This window comes from Erpetoichthys calabaricus, chromosome 16, assembly GCF_900747795.2.
Source record: "Erpetoichthys calabaricus chromosome 16, fErpCal1.3, whole genome shotgun sequence".
NCBI lineage: Eukaryota > Metazoa > Chordata > Cladistia > Polypteriformes > Polypteridae > Erpetoichthys > Erpetoichthys calabaricus.
In genome coordinates this window covers 50,383,513-50,405,135 of record NC_041409.2, presented here as the reverse complement: position 1 = coordinate 50,405,135, position 21,623 = coordinate 50,383,513, and the positions used below count along the sequence as shown (strand labels likewise).

At 35.9% G+C, this 21,623-nt stretch overlaps 1 protein-coding gene across 3 annotated transcripts in view; it reads right to left on the bottom strand.

The window, feature by feature from the left end:
- Positions 1-21,623, bottom strand: part of psen1 (presenilin 1) — a 46,387-nt gene that overhangs the window by 18,745 nt on the left and 6,019 nt on the right. For 2 of the 3 annotated variants that reach the window (XM_028821528.2, XM_051919922.1), the window contains exons 2-5: positions 14,598-14,723; positions 14,118-14,350; positions 4,878-5,019; positions 2,668-2,735 (exon numbers count right to left, since the gene is read on the bottom strand). In XM_028821528.2, coding sequence (XP_028677361.1) covers positions 2,668-2,735; positions 4,878-5,019; positions 14,118-14,350; positions 14,598-14,672 — 518 coding nt within the window. In that variant the 5' untranslated portion in view covers positions 14,673-14,723. Of the gene's footprint in view, positions 1-2,667; positions 2,736-4,877; positions 5,020-14,117; positions 14,351-14,597; positions 14,724-18,728; positions 18,797-21,623 lie in introns of all 3 variants that reach the window. The other variant, XM_028821529.2, reaches the window with a different exon arrangement.

Below are 21,623 nucleotides of genomic sequence, written 5' to 3'. Positions count from 1 at the left end.
ATTCAATCATTTCTAAGGCAAAACACTCAAAATTTGGTTAGGAAATGTAGAATTTTACTGCTAGGCTTGCTCACAAAAATACAATTGCAATGGCAACGCATACCGGCAAGCCAGTGAAGGAGAAATTGTACCACCCTGTGCATCATCAAGGTGCACCAAAAGGCAAGGACATTGCCTCATGACAAAAAGTCAGAGATTGGTATCTAGTAAAAATGTGCATTCCTTTCTTATCATGCTTGAGGGCAGACAACAGAGCAGGTGCCCGGGATGTCCGATTCTCAATTCAGATTTTAGGTGGTGAGAGGCTGGTAGAATACCTACAGTATTGGCCAATAATGAGGAGTCATTTCCCCCAGCATTGTGTAGTAGTGCATGGTGCTTAAGTAGAAGGTACTTAAATCAATAGGCCTGGCCCTTATGAAAACACATACAGTTGTGGGGAGAAATTTACAGCTCTGCCCCATGAGGCATATCATCATCCCCCTAAACTTGTAACACAGAAGGGATGCATGAAAGGTGGGACCTCTCGATATGATCACTTTTTGGGTTCAATTCACGTAAGGAGGAGCAGTAACTTCAAAACACATAGTAAAAGTTAATTAAACATTACAAAATGGACATTAGCAAATTGTTGTAGAAGTTATGACAGTAGGCGTGTGATCTGAGATAACCTAAATTGACGCTACCTTTATATGGTGGCTACTGGGGTAAATTACGCAACATCATACAGTTAAATGAAACTCACCTGTTAGGTTTACTGTGCAACTGAATCTGAAGCACATCAATGATTATCTCGAGGCAGGTTGCATTTTATAATACATGTGCCCATTTCACACAGGTCCTTTTCGTACCATGCCTAGTAGCACATATTTTTCACACATTTTGTCATTTATTTGAAGACAGGCGTTTTGCTCATAAAGCCGTGTTTGGTAAATAAACCATCTAATTACGGACAATGCACCGTAAGCAAACAATACTTGTGTTAACCATCACTAATATTGCCAGGAAAAAAATGTTTCTGTCCAGTGGAAGAAGTCCACAACTCATCCACAGGGTGTTTATTGATATGTTTAATTTGTTTGAAAGTTTGTAGTGTGAAACACAGCCAAACAATCTGGAAATGGAAACTAATTAATGAATCATCCCCTGATGTGGAACGAAGCAAACAAACTTTTGAATAAAAAAGCTTTAAAAGTGAAATGCAAGAAAAAAAGATAAAAACAAAAAAAAGGGAAAAACTGCAGCACTTCTCTGTAATTTTAAGTATTGTTAAAATTGCTTGTTATTGAAATGATCTATTATTAGAAGTTATTTGGCTACATCTACAGTTTGTAGGACAATGTTGATCTTAAGACTTGTTTAGAATTTAAATTACGTGCTTTGTTTATATTGATGATGCCCATACAGAAACACAATAGCAAAAGAATCAAATCAGAGGTATATAAAAACCCATTCATTATCTACCTCAATTAATCCAGTCCATGAAACGTAATGTCTTGCCTTAGGGAACTGAAAGCAGGGTGTGTAACACTGGGTCTGTGCCATACGCTTTGCAATTTAGTGTGGGTTATCTCATGCAGAACAGCTACTTTAACTGAAAACCCCTGCTCATAGCTGACAGTTCAGAGTTAATCCAGATTAATGTAATATAACAGTGTAAACTTTAGAATGACGTCTGTTCATATTTCAAGATAAGCAGTAATTTTAATTAAACACTTTTAAATAAAAGCCAGAAGCAAAGAGATTCATCAGAATATTTTGAGGCACCTCTGAGTTTGGTAGGACTGTTTATAATACAACAAATTAACACTACTGAACTGAAAAAAGTTATTGAATACCTTTTAATACCAGGGAGACATTAGTACATGGATTAACACAGCTAAGAAAAATAAAAGGCCTTGCTGCCTTATAGTGCTCAACAACAATCCCTCGACAATTCTTAAATCTTGCACTCCTTTTGCAATTTTTATTTTCTTATCCATACTAATTATTACTTGCAAAATATCATCCGTCTTTCCTTTAGACTCAATTAGTGCTTAGCATGTACCGCATTGAATTTTAAACTGGTGTAACTTCTGGGCTATTACCTACCATTCTTTCTGAGGTGAATGTTAACCCCTCACGCTACTGTTGCAACCAGGTCACAGAGTCCAAAAAAACAAAATATACACACACCACAATGATGGTTTTGACTAGTACTTGCATACAAAAAAAAAAAAAAAAACAGACTCCAGCAGTAATGCGTTGGAAATCACTGCCAACACAACACAGTTTGGGGATTTAGTATGTCCCCTCTGGAGACCACCAAAGTGTAAGTTGTACTGGGGATCAACTTCCAAGACCTAGATAACAGGCTGGTCAAATATGGAAACCAATTAGATCACACTACCTTGCCTGGATTGAAACAAGCCAAAAAGATAACACTCTTCAACTCACACAATTTACTGGGATGCCCCATCCCTGGCCCGATCTCACTTTCATCAAGCACAGCTTTCTATCATATGTAGTAGAAACCTACATCTTAAGCAACTTCTCCATCCAACGTGGCAGTAACTAGAGGCAACAATATGCTTTGCTGTCAACCCAATGTTTCTCCTCTTATCAGAAAAGAAAGAACAAGTATATCAGGCATTAGAAGGCAATTAGTATCAAAAATAGTATACTCACCCTAGATAAATGTAGGAAAAAAAGAACAGTAATAGCAATGATGAGATGATTAGCCAGCCATGAATGACCTGAAAAGGAAAAGCAAAATATTAGAGAAACTGTAGTCAGCCTTTATTTTTGGCCTAGCTTCTACAAAAGATACATCCGTCCCAAGAAGCTCACTAAACTCAGACTGTGCAAGAATGGCAAAATTCACCCACTCCTTTAATTTTTGTTTCTTTTTGTAGAGCCCGTACATTAACGTGACATCCTCCCACAGTTTGTTTTTTTTTTTTTTTTTTAAATTTGGTTGTACTTTTTATTACTGAAATTGTTTGTTTTCCACGTAATGTTGATCAAGTAAAATACAAGAAAAACCCAATACATTTTGGGTATAAACAAGGAAAGGAAAAAACATTAAGGCAAAGCCAACCCCCACACTGTAATTTAAGTAGGTAATGCTTAATTCCGTTATGGACTCATCTGTTTTAATTTCGTTTGCTTCTTTGTATTGTCTATTTCTTTATTTTTAAAATATATAATTAACTATTTCTTCTACTTCTTGTAAAGCACTTTGAACTACAGTCTGCTATGTGGCCAAGGTAAGTCAGAACAGTAGGTAGTGCAGCACCAAAGATAAAACTCCAGAGAGATAATCATACCTATTTTTTTTTTTTTTTTTCAAATAAAAATCACAAGGTATTCCTTCTATATCATCAGGAAAAATGAAAAAGCACTGCTCATTCCTGGATATGATCTCTTAGGTTTGGAATTCTATGAAAATATAGTTAAGCCTGCATGTCTCTTGGGGTGACAAGTAATGATGCACTTTTACAGTGCTAATTCTGAAAAGCAGTCTATCTAGTGGATAAAATAACATCATGCTGCAAAAAAAATCATTAATGTTTCTGTATGTTTTGCCACTCTATGGTAATTTAACAATATACATGAGTGGTACAGAGCCACTAACAAAAACACACAAACAGTAAAGTCATTTTTGAAACAAACTGAAAATGAACCATTCGTTTATGAAGTGATAGGGCTGACAATGTGAACTGGTCATGAGATGTTGACACAGACAGAGAAATGGATGCATACAACACTGTAAAACAGAACAACCATTAAATGGGTAGGGACTTCAAATCATGTAAAGCTGCAGCAGGGTGTAGTACCTATGTGGCAAAATCCACTTGATTGCAATCAAGTGGAAGGACAGGAAATACATTAGCCTTCCAAGCATTGATAGTTGCTGCAATGTGCGTAATGTTCGTGAAATGTTATTAAGCCTTGCACTGTGCTGGAATACAGTAACAAAGTGAGCACAATGATCGTGAAAGTCATCCACTAACATTCTACATTCTCATGTGCAAGCAACAGGAGAGAAAAAAAAAAAAAAAAGGCAAAGAGTTAAGCTTCTACTGCTCAGAGTTAAATATCCGGTTGTGTGCTGGTGACTATTTCAAAACATATCACACAAAAGGACATGTTCTAAACCTGCATCAGTACAGACGTTGACATTAGACATACCTTTCCTACTGCATTTACATTGACACTTTGGTATTTACATGTTTCTATTACACAATTTTTTTTGTTTAAAAAAAAAAAAAATCTTTTCGTAGCTTGTTTTCCCAAGGGTAAATAAGCAGGTTATGCGATTATCTGGAAACTGAAGCGATGGCCTTGTCTTGAAAATGATGTTTGAAATTGTTAAAATGGTTTGGGGGGTTGGGGGGGAACTGTATGAGCATAGCACCATGAAAAGGAATGTTAATGCGTTCTTATCACTGGTTATGGTATAGGAATCATTGTATATTTTTATGCCTTTACTTAAATTCTGGAAAAAGTGTACACTGCATTTTCAAACAACTACACAGTACAGACCAAACAGATTTACTTCCCAGCTAAACTAGGAAAGGCCAAAAAATGAAGCAAGAAAAACAGATTAAGTATCAGTTTAATAATAAACTAAAATGCCTGCTATTTACAACATGCTGTCAATGCTTCACAACTACACCTAAGTTACCCTGACAATATTTTTATTGTGTGAAGAGTCTAAGCTCATTCTGGCAAATTTGTACATAAGACAGGCAAACATGCAGAAATAAATATACAAAAAGGATCTAAACACTAGGAGGTGTCAATATTTACAAAAGCAGTCATGATGCATGAATTTTTACATCTTTTATATTACCATAATAATTGAACTACAAACGAAAATGCAAAGTGTCTACCTTATAGCAACGATACTTGTAGAGGGCAACCAGAAGTAGTGTCATGACAATGATGACACTGATCATGATCGTAGCATTTAGAATGGAGTTCAGAGCTCTTTGTCCTACTGTGTCCGTCTCTTCTGGGAATGGAGTATATATCCTGTCAAGCAGATGTGAATGACATAGTGAAGGGAGTATTTTAGTATCTTCTGCATTTCTTCAATAAAAACAGTTTTCAGACCTGAATTTGTCATGCATCACGTGAAATGTCTTTTCTGCATTCCAAAGTGGATATGTTGATACCTTGACAACTTAACTGGTTATGATAAGAATAATGAGCAACAATGAATAACTACCAATAACGATGCATAACTACTGTCGGGTCCATAGGTATATGGACAGTGTCAATTTTCATAATTTTGTCTCTGTATACCACCACAACAGATTTGAAATAAAACAATTATTATGTGATTGAAGTGTAGACTTTCAGCTTTAAGGGGTTTACCAAAAACATATGAGCCGTTTAAGAATGACAGCCATTTTTGTTCATGGTCCCTCTATTTTCAGGAGCTCAAAAGTATTTGGACAAACAAAAATAATTAAATATAATGACCATTTTCAATATGTGGTTGACATCCCTTTAGTCAATGACTGGCTGAAGTCTGAACCCATGGCAATCTCCAAATGCTGGGTTTCCACCCTAGTGAAACTATGCCAGGCCTTTACTGCGGCCATCTTCAGGTGTTGCTTGTTTGTTGGACTTTCTGCCATCAGTTTTGTTTTCAGCAAGTGAAATGTGTGTCTAACTGGGTTGAGGTCAGTTGACTGACTTGGCCTTTGAAGAATCTTCTACTACTTTGCACTGAAAAGCACTTAGTTTGCTTTCGCAGTATGTTTTGGTTCATTGTCCATCCGTACTGTGAACCACTGTCCTATCAGTTTTGCAGCATTTGGCTAAGTCTCAGTAGACAGTATAGCCTTGTACACTTCAGAATTCAGCCAGCAGTCGTATCATCGATAAACACTAGTGACCAACTTCCATTGGCAGTGTGATGTGCCCATGCCACATCACTGCCTCCACCATGTTTCACAGATCATGCGGTATTCATTGGATTAAGAGCCTTTCCTTTTCTTCTTCATACTCTTCTTTTTCCCATCATTCTGGTAATCTTCGTTTCCTTTGTCCAAAGAAAGTTGTTCCAAAACTGGACAGGCTTTTTAAAAAATGTTTTCTGGCAAAGTCTAATCTGCCCTTCCTATGCTTGAGGTTAACCAGTGGTTTGCACTTTGTGTTAAACCCTCTATACAATATTTAAACCCTCTATACAATATTTACTTTGATGACATTTTCTCTTGATTGTAGACTTTGGCAATGACAAGTCTACCACCCAGACAGTGTTCTTGGTTTGGCTAAATGTTCTGAAAGGGGGTTTTCTTCACCAAGGAAAGTATTCTTCAATCATCTAGCACAATTGTCTTCTGTGGTTTTCTAGGCCTTCTGGTGTTACGGAGCTCACCAGTGCATTCTTTCATTTTAAGAATTTTCCAAATGGTTTATTTGACCACTTCTTGTATTTTTGCCATCTCTCTAAAGGGGTTTTGTTTTGTTTTCTCAGCCTAATGATGGCTTGTTCTTACTTGCATGTACAGCTCTTTGGACCTCATAATGAGAGTTCCAGTGACAGCTTCCAATTGCAAATTCCACACTTGGAATCAATTCCAGACCTTTTATCTGCTTATTAGTTAATGAAATAATGAGGGACCTGCTCTCACCTGGCTATGGAACAGCTTTTAATCAAATGTCCAAATCTCAGCCACTGAAAATTGAGACACCATGTACAAAAATGGCTATCATTCCTAAATGGCTCAATTTATATTTTAGGTAAACCCCTTAAATTAAAGCTGAAAGTCTATGCTTTAATCACATAATGACTACTTTATTTCAAAATTCATTGCAGTGACATACACACAGAGGCAAAACTATGGAAACTGTATCACTGTCCAAAATACTTATGTACCTGACCGTATATAATATAGATTTATTGTGCTATGTGTAATGCATTCTCTTTTCTTTTGAAGACATTCCTTAGAACTGGTCAAATTTTCACCTTTCATTCTCAGCAAATCAGTCTGATCAGACTTCATATGTATATTGACTTAAATTATCAAAACAAAAATGTGGAGTGAATCGAATGTAGCACTTCAACTCATAAGGACTATATATTATTGAATGGAATTTCTGCATTTGGCTTTGTAAAACAAATTACCCACTAACCAATCTCTCTCTCATTCTTCCTAGGGCACGAAGCGGAAGTAGAAGGAGACAATGGCCGACAGTGCGATGAATCGCGTTGCAGTCATAGTAGGGGAACTCCAGGCACTCAACGAACAGATTCATAAACTCCTGTCCAGACGAAGATACCTTAGAGATCTGAAGGCTCGGCTACTGGATAAACCGTCCTCGCCATCTGTAATCGGCGTAACATCAACCCCTCGTTGTGCCACTCAAGTGAACTTCACCCCCGCGCCTCATAGGAGCGACAACGATGATGACCTCGGTGTATTTCAGCTATGCAGGCGGGGGTTCAAGGCCAGAACACCTCCATCGGCACAGGCAAGCATCTTAACTCAGAACCGGTTCGACCCTCTCCGCGTCCCCAGTTCGCCTTCAGCCCCTGGTGATGTAATAGTGGTAGGTGATTTTATTGTTAGAAACCTCAATATCGCATGCCCTAATAGAAAATCATTTGTTTCTTGTTTTCCCGGTGCTCGTGTCCGAGATGTGATGAAACGTGCGCCGGCAATCTACAAGAAGCACAAGAACAGGGCAGTTGGAGCAATTGTTTTGCATGCCGGCGTAAACGATATAAGGCACCGACAATCGGAAATCCTCAAGGCTGACTTCACAGCATTAATTAAAGACACGAAGGAGAGGACCCCATCGGCAAAGATCTTCATTTTGGGTCCACAGGCCTCTCGTCAGACGATCAAACGAGTACTACAGTCGTCTGCTAGGATTAAACAACTGGCTGCACAGCTTCTGCAAGAATCAAGACATCGGGTTCATCAACAACTAGGACCTCTTTTGGGAAAGACCGCATTTTTTCAAGCGAGATGGCCTGCATCCGAACAGTTTTGGCGCCCGGGTCCTCTCCGAAAACATATCTAAGGTAATTCGTTTACCTTGACTATCTATCTCTGCTTTTAACCCCTTCCGAAATGCTACTGCTGTGCTTGGACATGATAATTGTTTAATAAAATCTTCCATAAAAGTGCACAACATAAATACTGAAATAACCAATCTCAATGCACGTAGAAAATCTAGGCAATACGGCATAAACACCAATAATTTAATTAAAGTTACTACTTTAGATGAACAATGTATTAAAACTATAAAAACAGATTATAGATTAAACAAAAATTACACACAAAGCGGCGCTAATAAAAATAACTTAGTCCCTGTTCCAAATATCAATAACGCACATAGTATTCATCTCTGCCCCTCCGAAACATTAAATATGGCTCTATTAAATGTTAGAGCTTTAACTAACAAAATCATTGATAAAAAACGTCTTATTAGTGATAAAAAAATAGATTTTATTGCACTAAATGAAACGTGGCTTAGCTCAGATGGTGCAGCTGTTTTAATCGAATCTGTGCCTCCGGATTACAGTTTTACTCGTGCAGATCGCCAAGGAAAAAGAGGTGGTGGCTTGGCAAACATTTACTCAAAGCGGTTAAAATGTAAAGATGTCAGTTTTGGTAAATTCCAAGTCCTTTGAGTATCTCGCCGTTGTTATTCATGGAGATTATCACGTTCTAGTATTATCCGTGTACAGACCTCCTAAATTCAACGCGTCTTTCTTTGAGGAATTCTCTGACTTAATGTCAATTTTAATTACGAACTATGACACACGCTTAATGGTCGGCGACTTTAATTTTCATATAGATAATCAGTGTGACCAAAAAGTAAAAGAATTTATGAACCTCCTGGACTCTTTTGATTTGAGACAGCTCGTTAATCAGCCTACACATAAAGCAGGTCATATGTTAGACTTAGTGATTACTAAAGGACTAAAAGTTGATATAAAGCAGGTCATTGATATGGGTCTATCAGACCATTTTCTTCTACTTTTTAATATAGAAATAATGATAGAAAACACTCATGAGAAGCATATTGTTAAAAAACGCTTCTTTGACTCATCAGCAGCTTTAAAACTTACAAACATTCTAAGCAATCAGTCCGTTTATAGTGCCAACTATAATAGCGAGGATAATGTAAATAGTAAGGTGGAAAGATTTAATACTAAGGTGAGAGCTGCTGTTGACATAGTTGCACCTGAAAAGACAGTTAAAAAATTTTCTAGCATTGTTATACCATGGAAGACCCAAAGTGTGTCTGATTTAAAGAGAACATGCCATAGAGCTGAGCGTAAATGGAGGAAGACTAAACTAACTATCCACTATGAAATATTAAAAGTTAAAATAACAGAATACAATAACACAGTCCGTCTTGAGAGGCGCTGCTATTTCTCTAAGATTATAAATAACAATGCTAGTAATCCCAGAGTCCTATTCTCGACGATTGATCGTCTGTTAAACCCAGGTAACTCAAAGGAATGCCTCCTAAGTACTTCCAGTAAAACCTGTGAGGCTATCGCTGTATTTTTCAATCAAAAAATTAATGATATTAGAAATAGCATAGTATACAGTGGTGTGAAAAACTATTTGCCCCCTTCCTGATTTCTTATTCTTTTGCATGTTTGTCACACAAAATGTTTCTGATCATCAAACACATTTAACCATTAGTCAAATATAACACAAGTAAACACAAAATGCAGTTTTTAAATGATGGTTTTTATTATTTAGGGAGAAAAAAAATCCAAACCTACATGGCCCTGTGTGAAAAAGTAATTGCCCCCTTGTTAAAAAATAACCTAACTGTGGTGTATCACACCTGAGTTCAATATCCGTAGCCAACCCCAGGCCTGATTACTGCCACACCTGTTTCAATCAAGAAATCACTTAAATAGGAGCTGCCTGACACAGAGAAGTAGACCAAAAGCACCTCAAAAGCTAGACATCATGCCAAGATCCAAAGAAATTCAGGAACAAATGAGAACAGAAGTAATTGAGATCTATCAGTCTGGTAAAGGTTATAAAGCCATTTCTAAAGCTTTGGGACTCCAGCGAACCACAGTGAGAGCCATTATCCACAAATGGCAAAAACATGGAACAGTGGTGAACCTTCCCAGGAGTGGCCGGCCGACCAAAATTACCCCAAGAGCGCAGAGACGACTCATCCGAGAGGTCACAAAAGACCCCAGGACAACGTCTAAAGAACTGCAGGCCTCACTTGCCTCAATTAAGGTCAGTGTTCACGACTCCACCATAAGAAAGAGACTGGGCAAAAACGGCCTGCATGGCAGATTTCCAAGACGCAAACCACTGTTAAGCAAAAAGAACATTAGGGCTCGTCTCAATTTTGCTAAGAAACATCTCAATGATTGCCAAGACTTTTGGGAAAATACCTTGTGGACTGATGAGACAAAAGTTGAACTTTTTGGAAGGCAGATGTCCCGTTACATCTGGCGTAAAAGGAGCACAGCATTTCAGAAAAAGAACATCATACCAACAGTAAAATATGGTGGTGGTAGTGTGATGGTCTGGGGTTGTTTTGCTGCTTCAGGACCTGGAAGGCTTGCTGTGATAGATGGAACCATGAACTCTACTGTCTACCAAAAAATCCTGAAGGAGAATGTCCGGCCATCTGTTCATCAACTCAAGCTGAAGCGATCTTGGGTGCTGCAACAGGACAATGACCCAAAACACACCAGCAAATCCACCTCTGAATGGCTGAAGAAAAATAAAATGAAGACTTTGGAGTGGCCTAGTCAAAGTCCTGACCTGAATCCAATTGAGATGCTATGGCATGACCTTAAAAAGGCGGTTCATGCTAGAAAACCCTCAAATAAAGCTGAATTACAACAGTTTTGCAAAGATGAGTGGGCCAAAATTCCTCCAGAGCGCTGTAAAAGACTCATTGCAAGTTATCACAAACGCTTGATTGCAGTTATTGCTGCTAAGGGTGGCCCAACCAGTTATTAGGTTCAGGGGGCAATTACTTTTTCACACAGGGCCATGTAGGTTTGGATTTTTTTTCTCCCTAAATAATAAAAACCACCATTTACAAACTGCATTTTGTGTTTACTTGTGTTATATTTGACTAATGGTTAAATGTGTTTGATGATCAGAAACATTTTGTGTGACAAACATGCAAAAGAATAAGAAATCAGGAAGGGGGCAAATAGTTTTTCACACCACTGTATCTTCCCAATACTAAGGATCCTCCTAAACCCCAGTATTCCGTTATAAATAAACTAGTCATTTAGCCCGTTACAATAACGGGCGCTAGAACAGTAGTGCATAAACATTAGTAAGAACAGTCTATATTAAATGGCAAGGGACTTTGACCTCATTCTTTTTGTTGGTCATATTTTTCTTTCTTTCAGCCTTTCTTTTGTTGATGTTTACTTGCTGAGCTGACCGTTCTTCGTGGGCTGCCGCCGTGTATTGTGTGTCTTTAATTTTCTGTGACAGTAATACTGTCTTGTACGGCTATATTCAATAAGGGCGCGCACAAAAAGGCGAGCTTCAAAAGGGCGACCTCAATTGAGCGCGGCGAACAAAGGCGTTCGTAGATAATTTAGTTCAAATGGCTCTGCAATATGTGAAGAGCAACAAAGGTGCAGATCTTTATTTACGCGCGCCTTTATTCGCTGCACCCAATTGATGTCGCCCTTTTGAGGCTCGCCTTTTTGTGCATGCCCTTATTGAAGGATGCCTGTGCGTGCCCTTATTGAAGGTAATACAGGCGTGTGCGTCGGTAATATGCCTTTAATCTCCTCTGACAGTAATACTGGCTTGTATGTGGTTGTAATATGCATCACTGTATTGTGTACCTTTAATTTCCTCTCGCAGTAATACTGGTTTGTATTTCCGTAAAACGCCTCTAACTTTCTCTGACAGTAATATCGCGCATCGCACCGTGCCCCACGCATGCGCACTTCATCAGAAGACACCCACACACGGACACCTAGACGCACATAGGGATTTTACATATATAGATTAAACTTACTAGGATAGATTTACCTGATTTACATAAAATAATTTCTCAAATGAAACCCTCCACCTGTGCCCTTGACCCAATACCAACAAATTTTTTCAAAGAAGTATCGGGCGTGCTAATTGATAATGTTCTTGACATAGTAAATTCGTCATTAGATACGGGGGTCTTCCCAGACTGTCTTAAGACTGCTGTAGTTAAACCCCTACTTAAGAAAAATAATCTCGACCCCTCTGCTCTTGAAAATTATAGACCCATCTCTAACCTGCCTTTCTTAAGTAAAATTCTAGAGAAGGCAGTCATTATGCAGTTAAATGAGCACCTCAATAAACATGCTATTCTTGATAAATTTCAGTCAGGTTTTAGAACAAATCACAGCACAGAAACTGCACTCGTTAAAGTAGTAAATGATTTGTGGGTAAATGCAGACAGAGGTCATTTATTTGTTCTCATCCCCTTAGATCTGAGTGCCGCATTTGACACCATTGATCATAATATTCTTAGAAAATGGGTGGGCCTCTCTGGCAGCGTCTTAAATTGGTTTGAATCCTACCTGGCAGGGAGAAAATTCTTTGTTAGTTGTGGTAATTATAATTCAAAGACACATGATATCCTATATAGTGTTCCACAAGGCTCTATCCTGGGTCCGCTGCTCTTCTCAATCTACATGCTTCCATTAGGTCAGATTATCTCAGGGCACAACGTGAGCTACCACAGCTATGCTGATGATACACAGCTGTATTTATCAATAGCACCTGATGACCCCGAATCTCTTGATTCATTAATACAATGTCCAACTTGTATCTCAGAATGGATGAATAGTAACTTTCTCAAATTAAATAAAGAGAAAACCGAAATCTTAGTGATTGGCAATAATGGATACAATGAGGCTATTAGAAATAAACTGGATGCATTAGGATTAAAAGTGAAAATGGAGGTAAAAAGCTTAGGGGTAACTGTTGACTGTAATCTAAATTTTAAATCGCATATTAAATAAGATCACTAGGACAGCATTTTTTCACTTAAGAAACATAGCAAAAGTTAGACCTCTTACATCATTGAAAGATGCAGAGAAATTAGTTCACGCGTTTGTTTTCAGTCGGCTAGATTACTGTAACGCACTCCTCTCAGGACTACCCAAAAAAGACAAATCGTTTGCAACTAGTGCAGAATGCAGCTGCTAGAATCCTTACCAGGAAAAGAAAATCCGAGCACTTCTCTCCAGTTTTGATGTCACTACACTGGTTACCTGTGTCATTCAGAATTGACTTTAAAATTCTGCTTATGGTTTATAAAGCCTTAAATAATCTCACTCCATCTTATATATCGGAATGTCTGACACCTTATATTCCAAATCGCAACCTCAGATCCTCAACTGAGTGTCTCCTTAGAATTCCAAGAGCAAAACTTAAAAGAAGTGGTGAGGCGGCCTTCTGCTGTTATGCACCTAAAATCTGGAATAGCCTGCCAGTAGGAAATCGCCAGGCTAATACAGTGGAGCACTTTAAAAAAACTGCTGAAAACACATTACTTTAACATGGCCTTCTCATAACTTCACTAATTTAAATCCTGATACTCTGTATATCCAATTCATTATAATAACTATTCATGGTGGCTCTAAAATCTGTACTAACCCCTACTCTCTCTTCTGTTTCCTTTTCCGGTGTCCTTTTGGTGGTGGCCACCATCTACCCAAAGCACCATGATGTTCCAACAATGATGGATGGATTAAAAGCCAGAAGTCTGTATGACCATCAGCATCAAGTGACTCCATGAGAACCCTAACTACAAAGAGGACGATTTCATTTATGTTCGGTAGAATGCCCAGAGGGGACTGGGTGGTCTCGTGGCCTGGAACCTTTACAGATTTTATTTTTTTCTCCAGCTTTCTGGAGTTTTTTTGTTTTTTCTGTCCAACTTACTCCTTTTCTAAGGTCCGATGGCCATGTTAACTAATGTTGTCTTATTTTAATTTCTTATTTTGTCTTTTATTTTTCTTTTCTTCATTATGTAAAGCACTTTGAGCTACTTTTTGTATGGAAATGTGCTATATAAATAAATGTTGTTGTTGTAATTACCAGTTGTAAGAGAGACTGATAAGCACTAGGAAAGACAAACATTACAGTACTTACAATTGCCCATCTTTCTTAGTGTAAAAGCTGACAGATTTGATGGTTGCGACAACCACCACCATGCACAGTGTGACTGGGACAAAGAGCATAATGACATGTTTTGCTCCATATTTCAAGGTCAGTTCTTCATCCTCGTCTTCCTCACTCTCCACAGGTTGGGAAGGTCGTGAGGCAGGCTGTCCATTTGACTCTGCCTCTCTGACCTCAGTCCTTCGTCTCTCTGTTCCTTCATTCTAAGGAAAGCAAATGAAACTTTACATATTAAAGCAAAAAAAGATCTGCAATGGCATACATTTTTCTAAATGACTTTTTGGAGGACACTAACTGAATGAGTAAAATTATTAATTTTCCAGGCAATCTGAATCTACAGTTTGATGAGGCTGATGCTGTATAAATGAAAACGTTAAAACGCAAATGGAGGAAAATGAGAACTCCCCATAACCCAAAGCCCAAAAGGATTTACACATTAACAATACTCACCCCATTGCTTCGATGAACATCTGGAAAATCCTCCGAAATCTGTTCATGCACAACATTTGCCAGGTTTTCAGCCATTTGAAAAGAAAATATGCTCTGCACACATGCAAATGCTTAGTTTTGAGACACCTGCAAAAAGTCACATAAATTAAACATATTTTGGTTTAGAAGTGTCTAGTTTTTACACTGTACAATGTATGCATTCTTTTTTGCAACTTAGAGCTCAGTAATGGTAGAGATACCCTACACATGCATTCATCACAATTAGCCTATCCCAGTTACATGATGCAGCCTGGTCTGCGTTAATTCCAGAGGGTAACACAATTACATAAAGAAAATTGTCATTTGCCAAACTCAACAACACTGACTTAAATATTGCATGAATTGTGAGCCTTCCAGCGAGCTGCTGTTCAGGAAAGTCACGGACTGTGAAATACCTAAAGTTATAAATTAACACATCCCATGTAAAATCTCATGGCTTTTGGGGGGAAAGCACAACCAACAATAACATGAAAAAGACTGCATGATTTAAGGACAAGCTTATCTGCAGTAGAGGAATTAGCCTCAGAGCCTCCAAGATTTTGCTGGAAAGAATGAGGCTGGAAAAACATTACAATGATTTTTCACACTAGGACTAGTGTTTTGCAATATACCAATACAGGAAAAAATACCAAAAAAAAAAAAAAAAACACAAATTTGAAAATGGTACGGTACTGGAAGTAAATGTCAGAGTTCCTCTCAATCCCCAGTTGACCCACCCACCTAACCCTAACATTTGCTACTGCATTTGTGAAAAAACATCAGTTTCATATACTTCATGGTATAAAACTCTATGCTTCCATGCAATCAGGAATTCACAGGGGACCTCTACCCCTTACTGTTTAGAAGCGCTCGGAACATCATGGCTATCAACACAAAACTGGTGGGTAGTGTGGTAGGGAGGCGAGTAACTGTGCAGGACACTGGGGAGGCTGGATTTAGACAGGAGTTTTGAAATTATCTGTCATTTGTTTCAAAACCATTTTGGCACTGGTATTAAGGTCCAAAAGCTGGTATTCATACAAAAGATAAAATATTGGTACCAATCCAAAGCTAAGTATCACTCTGGGCTAGCAATTCCCGGACATTTTTCATTCCCGCATTCCCGGGAATGAAACTGCTGTAATTCCCGGGAAAACGGGAACGGCCAAGCTCACATATATAGCATGTAAAAATCGATCAAGAAATAACAGTTATAGTTGAAAATAATTAAGGTGGCGCCATTGCTGCAGCTTGCACTTCATCAGACAACAGCTTTGAACAGCAACTTGAAATTGCAATGCGTCAGTCTGTTGCATCCGCATTATCTGTGCCAAGAAACTTGCCATCACAGAATGATGACAAGAAACTGGATGCATCAGTAAAAGCTGAAATGGCGGTGTTTCAGAGCAATGGCAAGCGCAGGCGTTGTTTAGAACAAGTGTATCAGTATCTGATGATTGTGCCGCCTACTTCAGTGGAGGCAGAGCGTGCTTTCTCAGTGGCTGGCGTACTTCTGCACGAAGGTGTGCTCTTGCCTGGACGGCTGCACGCTGGACATGTTGTCCTTTCTATGCTCTTATTACCGCAACTAAAGATACATGTACTTATATAACAGCAGGAACTGCTTGTAGATAAGATTAGTCTTTTAATTGTGTCAACATATTGCAGTAATTTTATTAAAAATAAGTGTCGGTCGTTCTAAAACCGTTTACATGTGAGATGCCCATGCACTGTGTCATCCCCGGGAGCCCGGGATTCCCGGGAATGAAATGCAGGATTCCCGAATTCCCAGGAATGGATAAACCCGTCCGGGAATGGATTCCCTACTCTGGGCTTTTTTAAATCTGCGTCTTCAAATAAAAGACACTTCCCAGGTAGGGGAGCAATAAATGCATGTGTGGAATCTTTGGGTGAAGCCTTTGAAACTTAAAAAAAAACCCCAAAAACATCTGACACAGGAGCCTTTCTTGTGTATCAGCAGTGGCTGTAGATTAAAAATTCCCCTGGAGTCACATTCAGAACAGCATAATTTCTTGTACTCAAACCTCTGCTGATGCAAAATCTGCCATTGGTTTTCACTTTATTTTGGCAACATTTAATTGGTCAAATAACGACTTTCTGTAGCTAATCGCTAACTTTCACCACATACACTTAAAGCAAAAATTTCAAACCTTAAGCATGAACACAAAATTAAAAAAAAAAAAAAAAAAAAAAAAAAAAAAAAGAGAAGCTCAATTATCTACAAAATTAAGGTATCCATTTTAAGCTTAAGATGAATGAAAGTTAATTGAAAATGTAGGCAATGACCAGTATGTTTTAACCAACACCTGTACAAAATTCCACTTATCTTCATTCTCCCAAATTATAAACTAGGCAGAATAAATCCTAAGAGTGGAAGGGAGTGGGAGTTTGTATTGGAGTCTTGTGTTTGGTTCTAGATAAAATGCTACTGAATCATAACTCAAATGTGGCTCAATGCTGTGACACAGTATTTCTTTCAATAGACTGGTTTCTAATAAGTGAATGCTGTGATTGCAACTGTAGTCTCTTCTTGTGTATTTAATGCACACTTAAGAAAGCACCTGCTCAAGGTTTCAGTTCACTTAACTATTTTGTTTCTTTTTTTTTTTATATATTTTATTTATTAATTTTTATTGTAATCATTCCATACAAATAGATCATTTTATAACCAAACAAAATTGAAGACAAATCAAACCCCACCCCTGAGAAGGACAGCAAACTACTATTTTGTTTCTAATGTCTTTAGTTCTAGAGAAGGCACTCCCAAAAATGTTCTACAGTAATCCCTCCTCCATCGCGGGGGTTGCGTTCCAGAGCCACCCGCGAAATAAGAAAATCCGCGAAGTAGAAACCATATGTTTATATGGTTATTTTTATATTGTCATGTTTGGGTCACAGATTTGCGCAGAAACACAGGAGGTTGTAGAGAGACAGGAACGTTATTCAAACACTGCAAACAAACATTTGTCTCTTTTTCAAAAGTTTAAACTGTGCTCCATGACAAGACAGAGATGACAGTTCAGTCTCACAATTAAAAGAATGCAAACATATCTTCCTCTTCAAAGAAGCAAACAAATCAATAGTGCTGTTTGGCTTGTAAGTATGCGAAGCACCGCGGCACAAAGCTGTTGAAGGCGGCAGCTCACACCCCCTCCGTCAGGTGCAGAGAGAGAGAGAGAGAGATAAAAAAAATCAATACGTGCCCTTTGAGCTTTTAAGTATGCGAAGCACCGTGCAGCATACTTAAAAGCTGCACACAGAAGGTAGCAACGTGAAGATAATCTTTCAGCATTTTTAGACAAGCGTCCGTATCGTCTAGGTGTGCGAACAGCCCCCCTGCTCACACCCCCCTACGTCAGGATCACAGATAGTCAGCGCAAGACAGAGAGAAAGAAAAGTAAGTTGGGTAGCTTCTCAGCCATCTGCCAATAGCATCCCTTGTATGAAATCAACTGGGCAAACCAACTGAGGAAGCATGTACCAAAAATTAAAAGATCCATTGTCCTCAGAAACCCGCGAAGCAGCGAAAAATCCGCGATATATATTTAAATATGCTTACATATAAAATCCGCGATGGAGTGAAGCAGCGAAAGGCGAAGCGTGATATAGCGAGGGATTACTGAAAACAACTACTACTGAAAGATGTAGCTCCTCTAATGTGTGTGCATGTAACTTCACCCTAGGACTACCTTTTTAAAAGTGGGAAAACTACCAAACTGAATGGGGAACAGGCAAAGGTCCACTGTTTTTGCTTCTGGGAAGAAACAAATAATTCAAGCAAAGGAGGTTAATTATTTGGGCCATATGCTAATACAACTATAGGATGCCTTCTTCAAAAAAGAAAAAAATTGCATGCTTTGCTACAATAACATTATGTAACATTTTTCTAGTACTCCTCCAACATGTTATGCAGCAATAATCCAGTTTGATACCTCCACTTTAAAATGTGTTCTACACATATCTTAAAGAAAACATCAGGCTAGATTTTCCATTTTATCATTTGCAGGTGAGGATAACTTTCAATATTCAGTAACATTTAAAGATGGTGTATTATAAACATCCTAAAAATGTACTTGTATACAAAACAGATACCTTTGACATCAAAGAACTCTGTAACCTTGGGAGCTGTCCTGGAACAATTAACATCTACTGCATTCAATCTAAAAACAAAGTCAAGCAAACATTTGTAAAATGTGTCTTATTGCTTTTTTCCTCATAAGCTTATCTCATAACAATAAAAATCAGATTTGTTTTTATTAACTAGGTAAAAAACGATGAGCCATCATAAAGATATGAAAAAAAACTCTTATGTAATGCGTAGCTATAAAAATTATTGTCTACATCTCTCAGCGTGCTAAGTACCATAGTTCGCTTGCAGTACTGATGTATTTATGCAAATCCAACAGAGTGGCTGTGGGTAGAGAGCAGGGGAGCGGGGCCTTCCTCATTCACTCGCCTGCCTCTGTTCCAGTTGGTCTACGTCTTGCCATGTATTGGAGTGCACCTTGCCTCCGCTTAGCTAGCGATACCCGTTTGTTCAACAGACTATCATCTACAGATTGTTAAGGGGTAACGTTTGACGTTTTTGAGAGAGAGATCAGAGCTCCATGTGTTTAAGAGGGTAGCTGCTGATTGCCAGAGATATCACGGCCGGCCATTTACTTTTTTCCCCCGACGTGAGGAATGCTTTCCCATCAGAGCTGAACATGATCAGATATAGTGCCAACGTCTATTGATTTTTAAAGTTTGTCCTGTTTCATTACTATGTGGGCGCAGCTACAGGGTACAGCTAGTATATATATTATATATACTATATTTTATTTATATATACATATATATATATATTAATATATATATATATTAATATATATATATATATATATATATATATTAATATACTGTATATATATATATATATATATATATATATATATATATAAATATACTGTATATATATATATATATATATATATATATATATATATATAAATATACTGTATATATATATATATATATATATATATATATATATATATATTAATATACTGTATATATATATATATATATATATATATATATATATATATATATATATATATATATATAAATATACTGTATATATATATATATATATATATATATATATATATATACAGTATATTTATATATATATATATATATATATATATATATATATATATATATATAAATATACTGTATATATATATATATATATATATATATATATATATATATATATATATATATATATAAATATACTGTATATATATATATATATATATATATATATATATATATATATATATATATATATAAATATACTGTATATATATATGTATATATATATATATATATATATATATATATAAATATACTGTATATATATATATATATATATAAATATACTGTATATATATATATATATATATATATATATATATATAAATATACTGTATATATATATATATATATATATATATATATATATATATATAAATATACTGTATATATATATATATATATATATATATATAAATATACTGTATATATATATATATATATATATATATATATATATATATATATAAATATACTGTATATATATATATATATATATATATATATATATATATATATATATACACAGTATATATATATATATATATATATATATATATATATATATATACACAATATACTGTATATATATATATATATATATATATATATATATATTAATATACTGTATATATATATATATATATATATATATATTAATATACTGTATATATATATATATATATATATATATATTAATATACTGTATATATATATATATATATATATATATATATATATATTAATATACTGTATATATATATATATATATATATATATATATATATATATTAATATACTGTATATATATATATATATATATATATATATATATATATTAATATACTGTATGTATATATACATATATATATATTAATATACTGTATGTATATATACATATATATATATTAATATACTGTATGTATATATACATATTATATATATATATATATATATATATATATATATATATATATATATTAATATACTGTATGTATATATACATATTATATATATATATATATATATATATATATATATATATATATATATATATATATATATATATATATATATATATTAATATACTGTATGTATATATACATATTATATATATATATATATATATATATATATATATATATATATATATATACAGTATATTAATATTAATATATATATATATATATATATATATATATATATATATATATATATATATATATATATACATATACACACACACACACACACACACACACACACACACACACAGTGATCCCTCCTCCATCGCGGGGGTTGCGTTCCAGAGCCAGCCATTTGTGGAAAACAAGAGTAGTGCACAAACAGAAAACACATTCAAATGCAATTGAGCATTTGAAAAGAAAACCAGCCTCCAACACATCATTTATTGGTCATGAGTCAAGGCCAGTAATAGCTTATTCACTGGCTAACATTGCACTTCACATGATACAAACAGTACAAAGTTCACTGAAAGACAATCTATACTTGTATACAAGTTAAAGAAAAATGAGTGAAAACACAATCAGAAAAAGAACATCCTTGCACAACAAGCAGGAGGTCAATTCACATTGTTTGCAATGTCCTGTGTTGAAACTGCACTTTAGAAGGAACTCTAAATTGTTAAACTGAAAGCTAAAAACATGCTAAAGTTTACTTTTTGCACCAAGAATAAAATGAGAATTCATGAAACTGCCTTGGACCACTTAGTGAATTTGTATTCAGTTTCACTCCTTTTAATTTGATGGACTCACAAAACGCATAATTTTCATTTTGTGGACCAGATGACTGCCTTTAAACCTGAATCAGAAAAGTAAAATTAGTGGC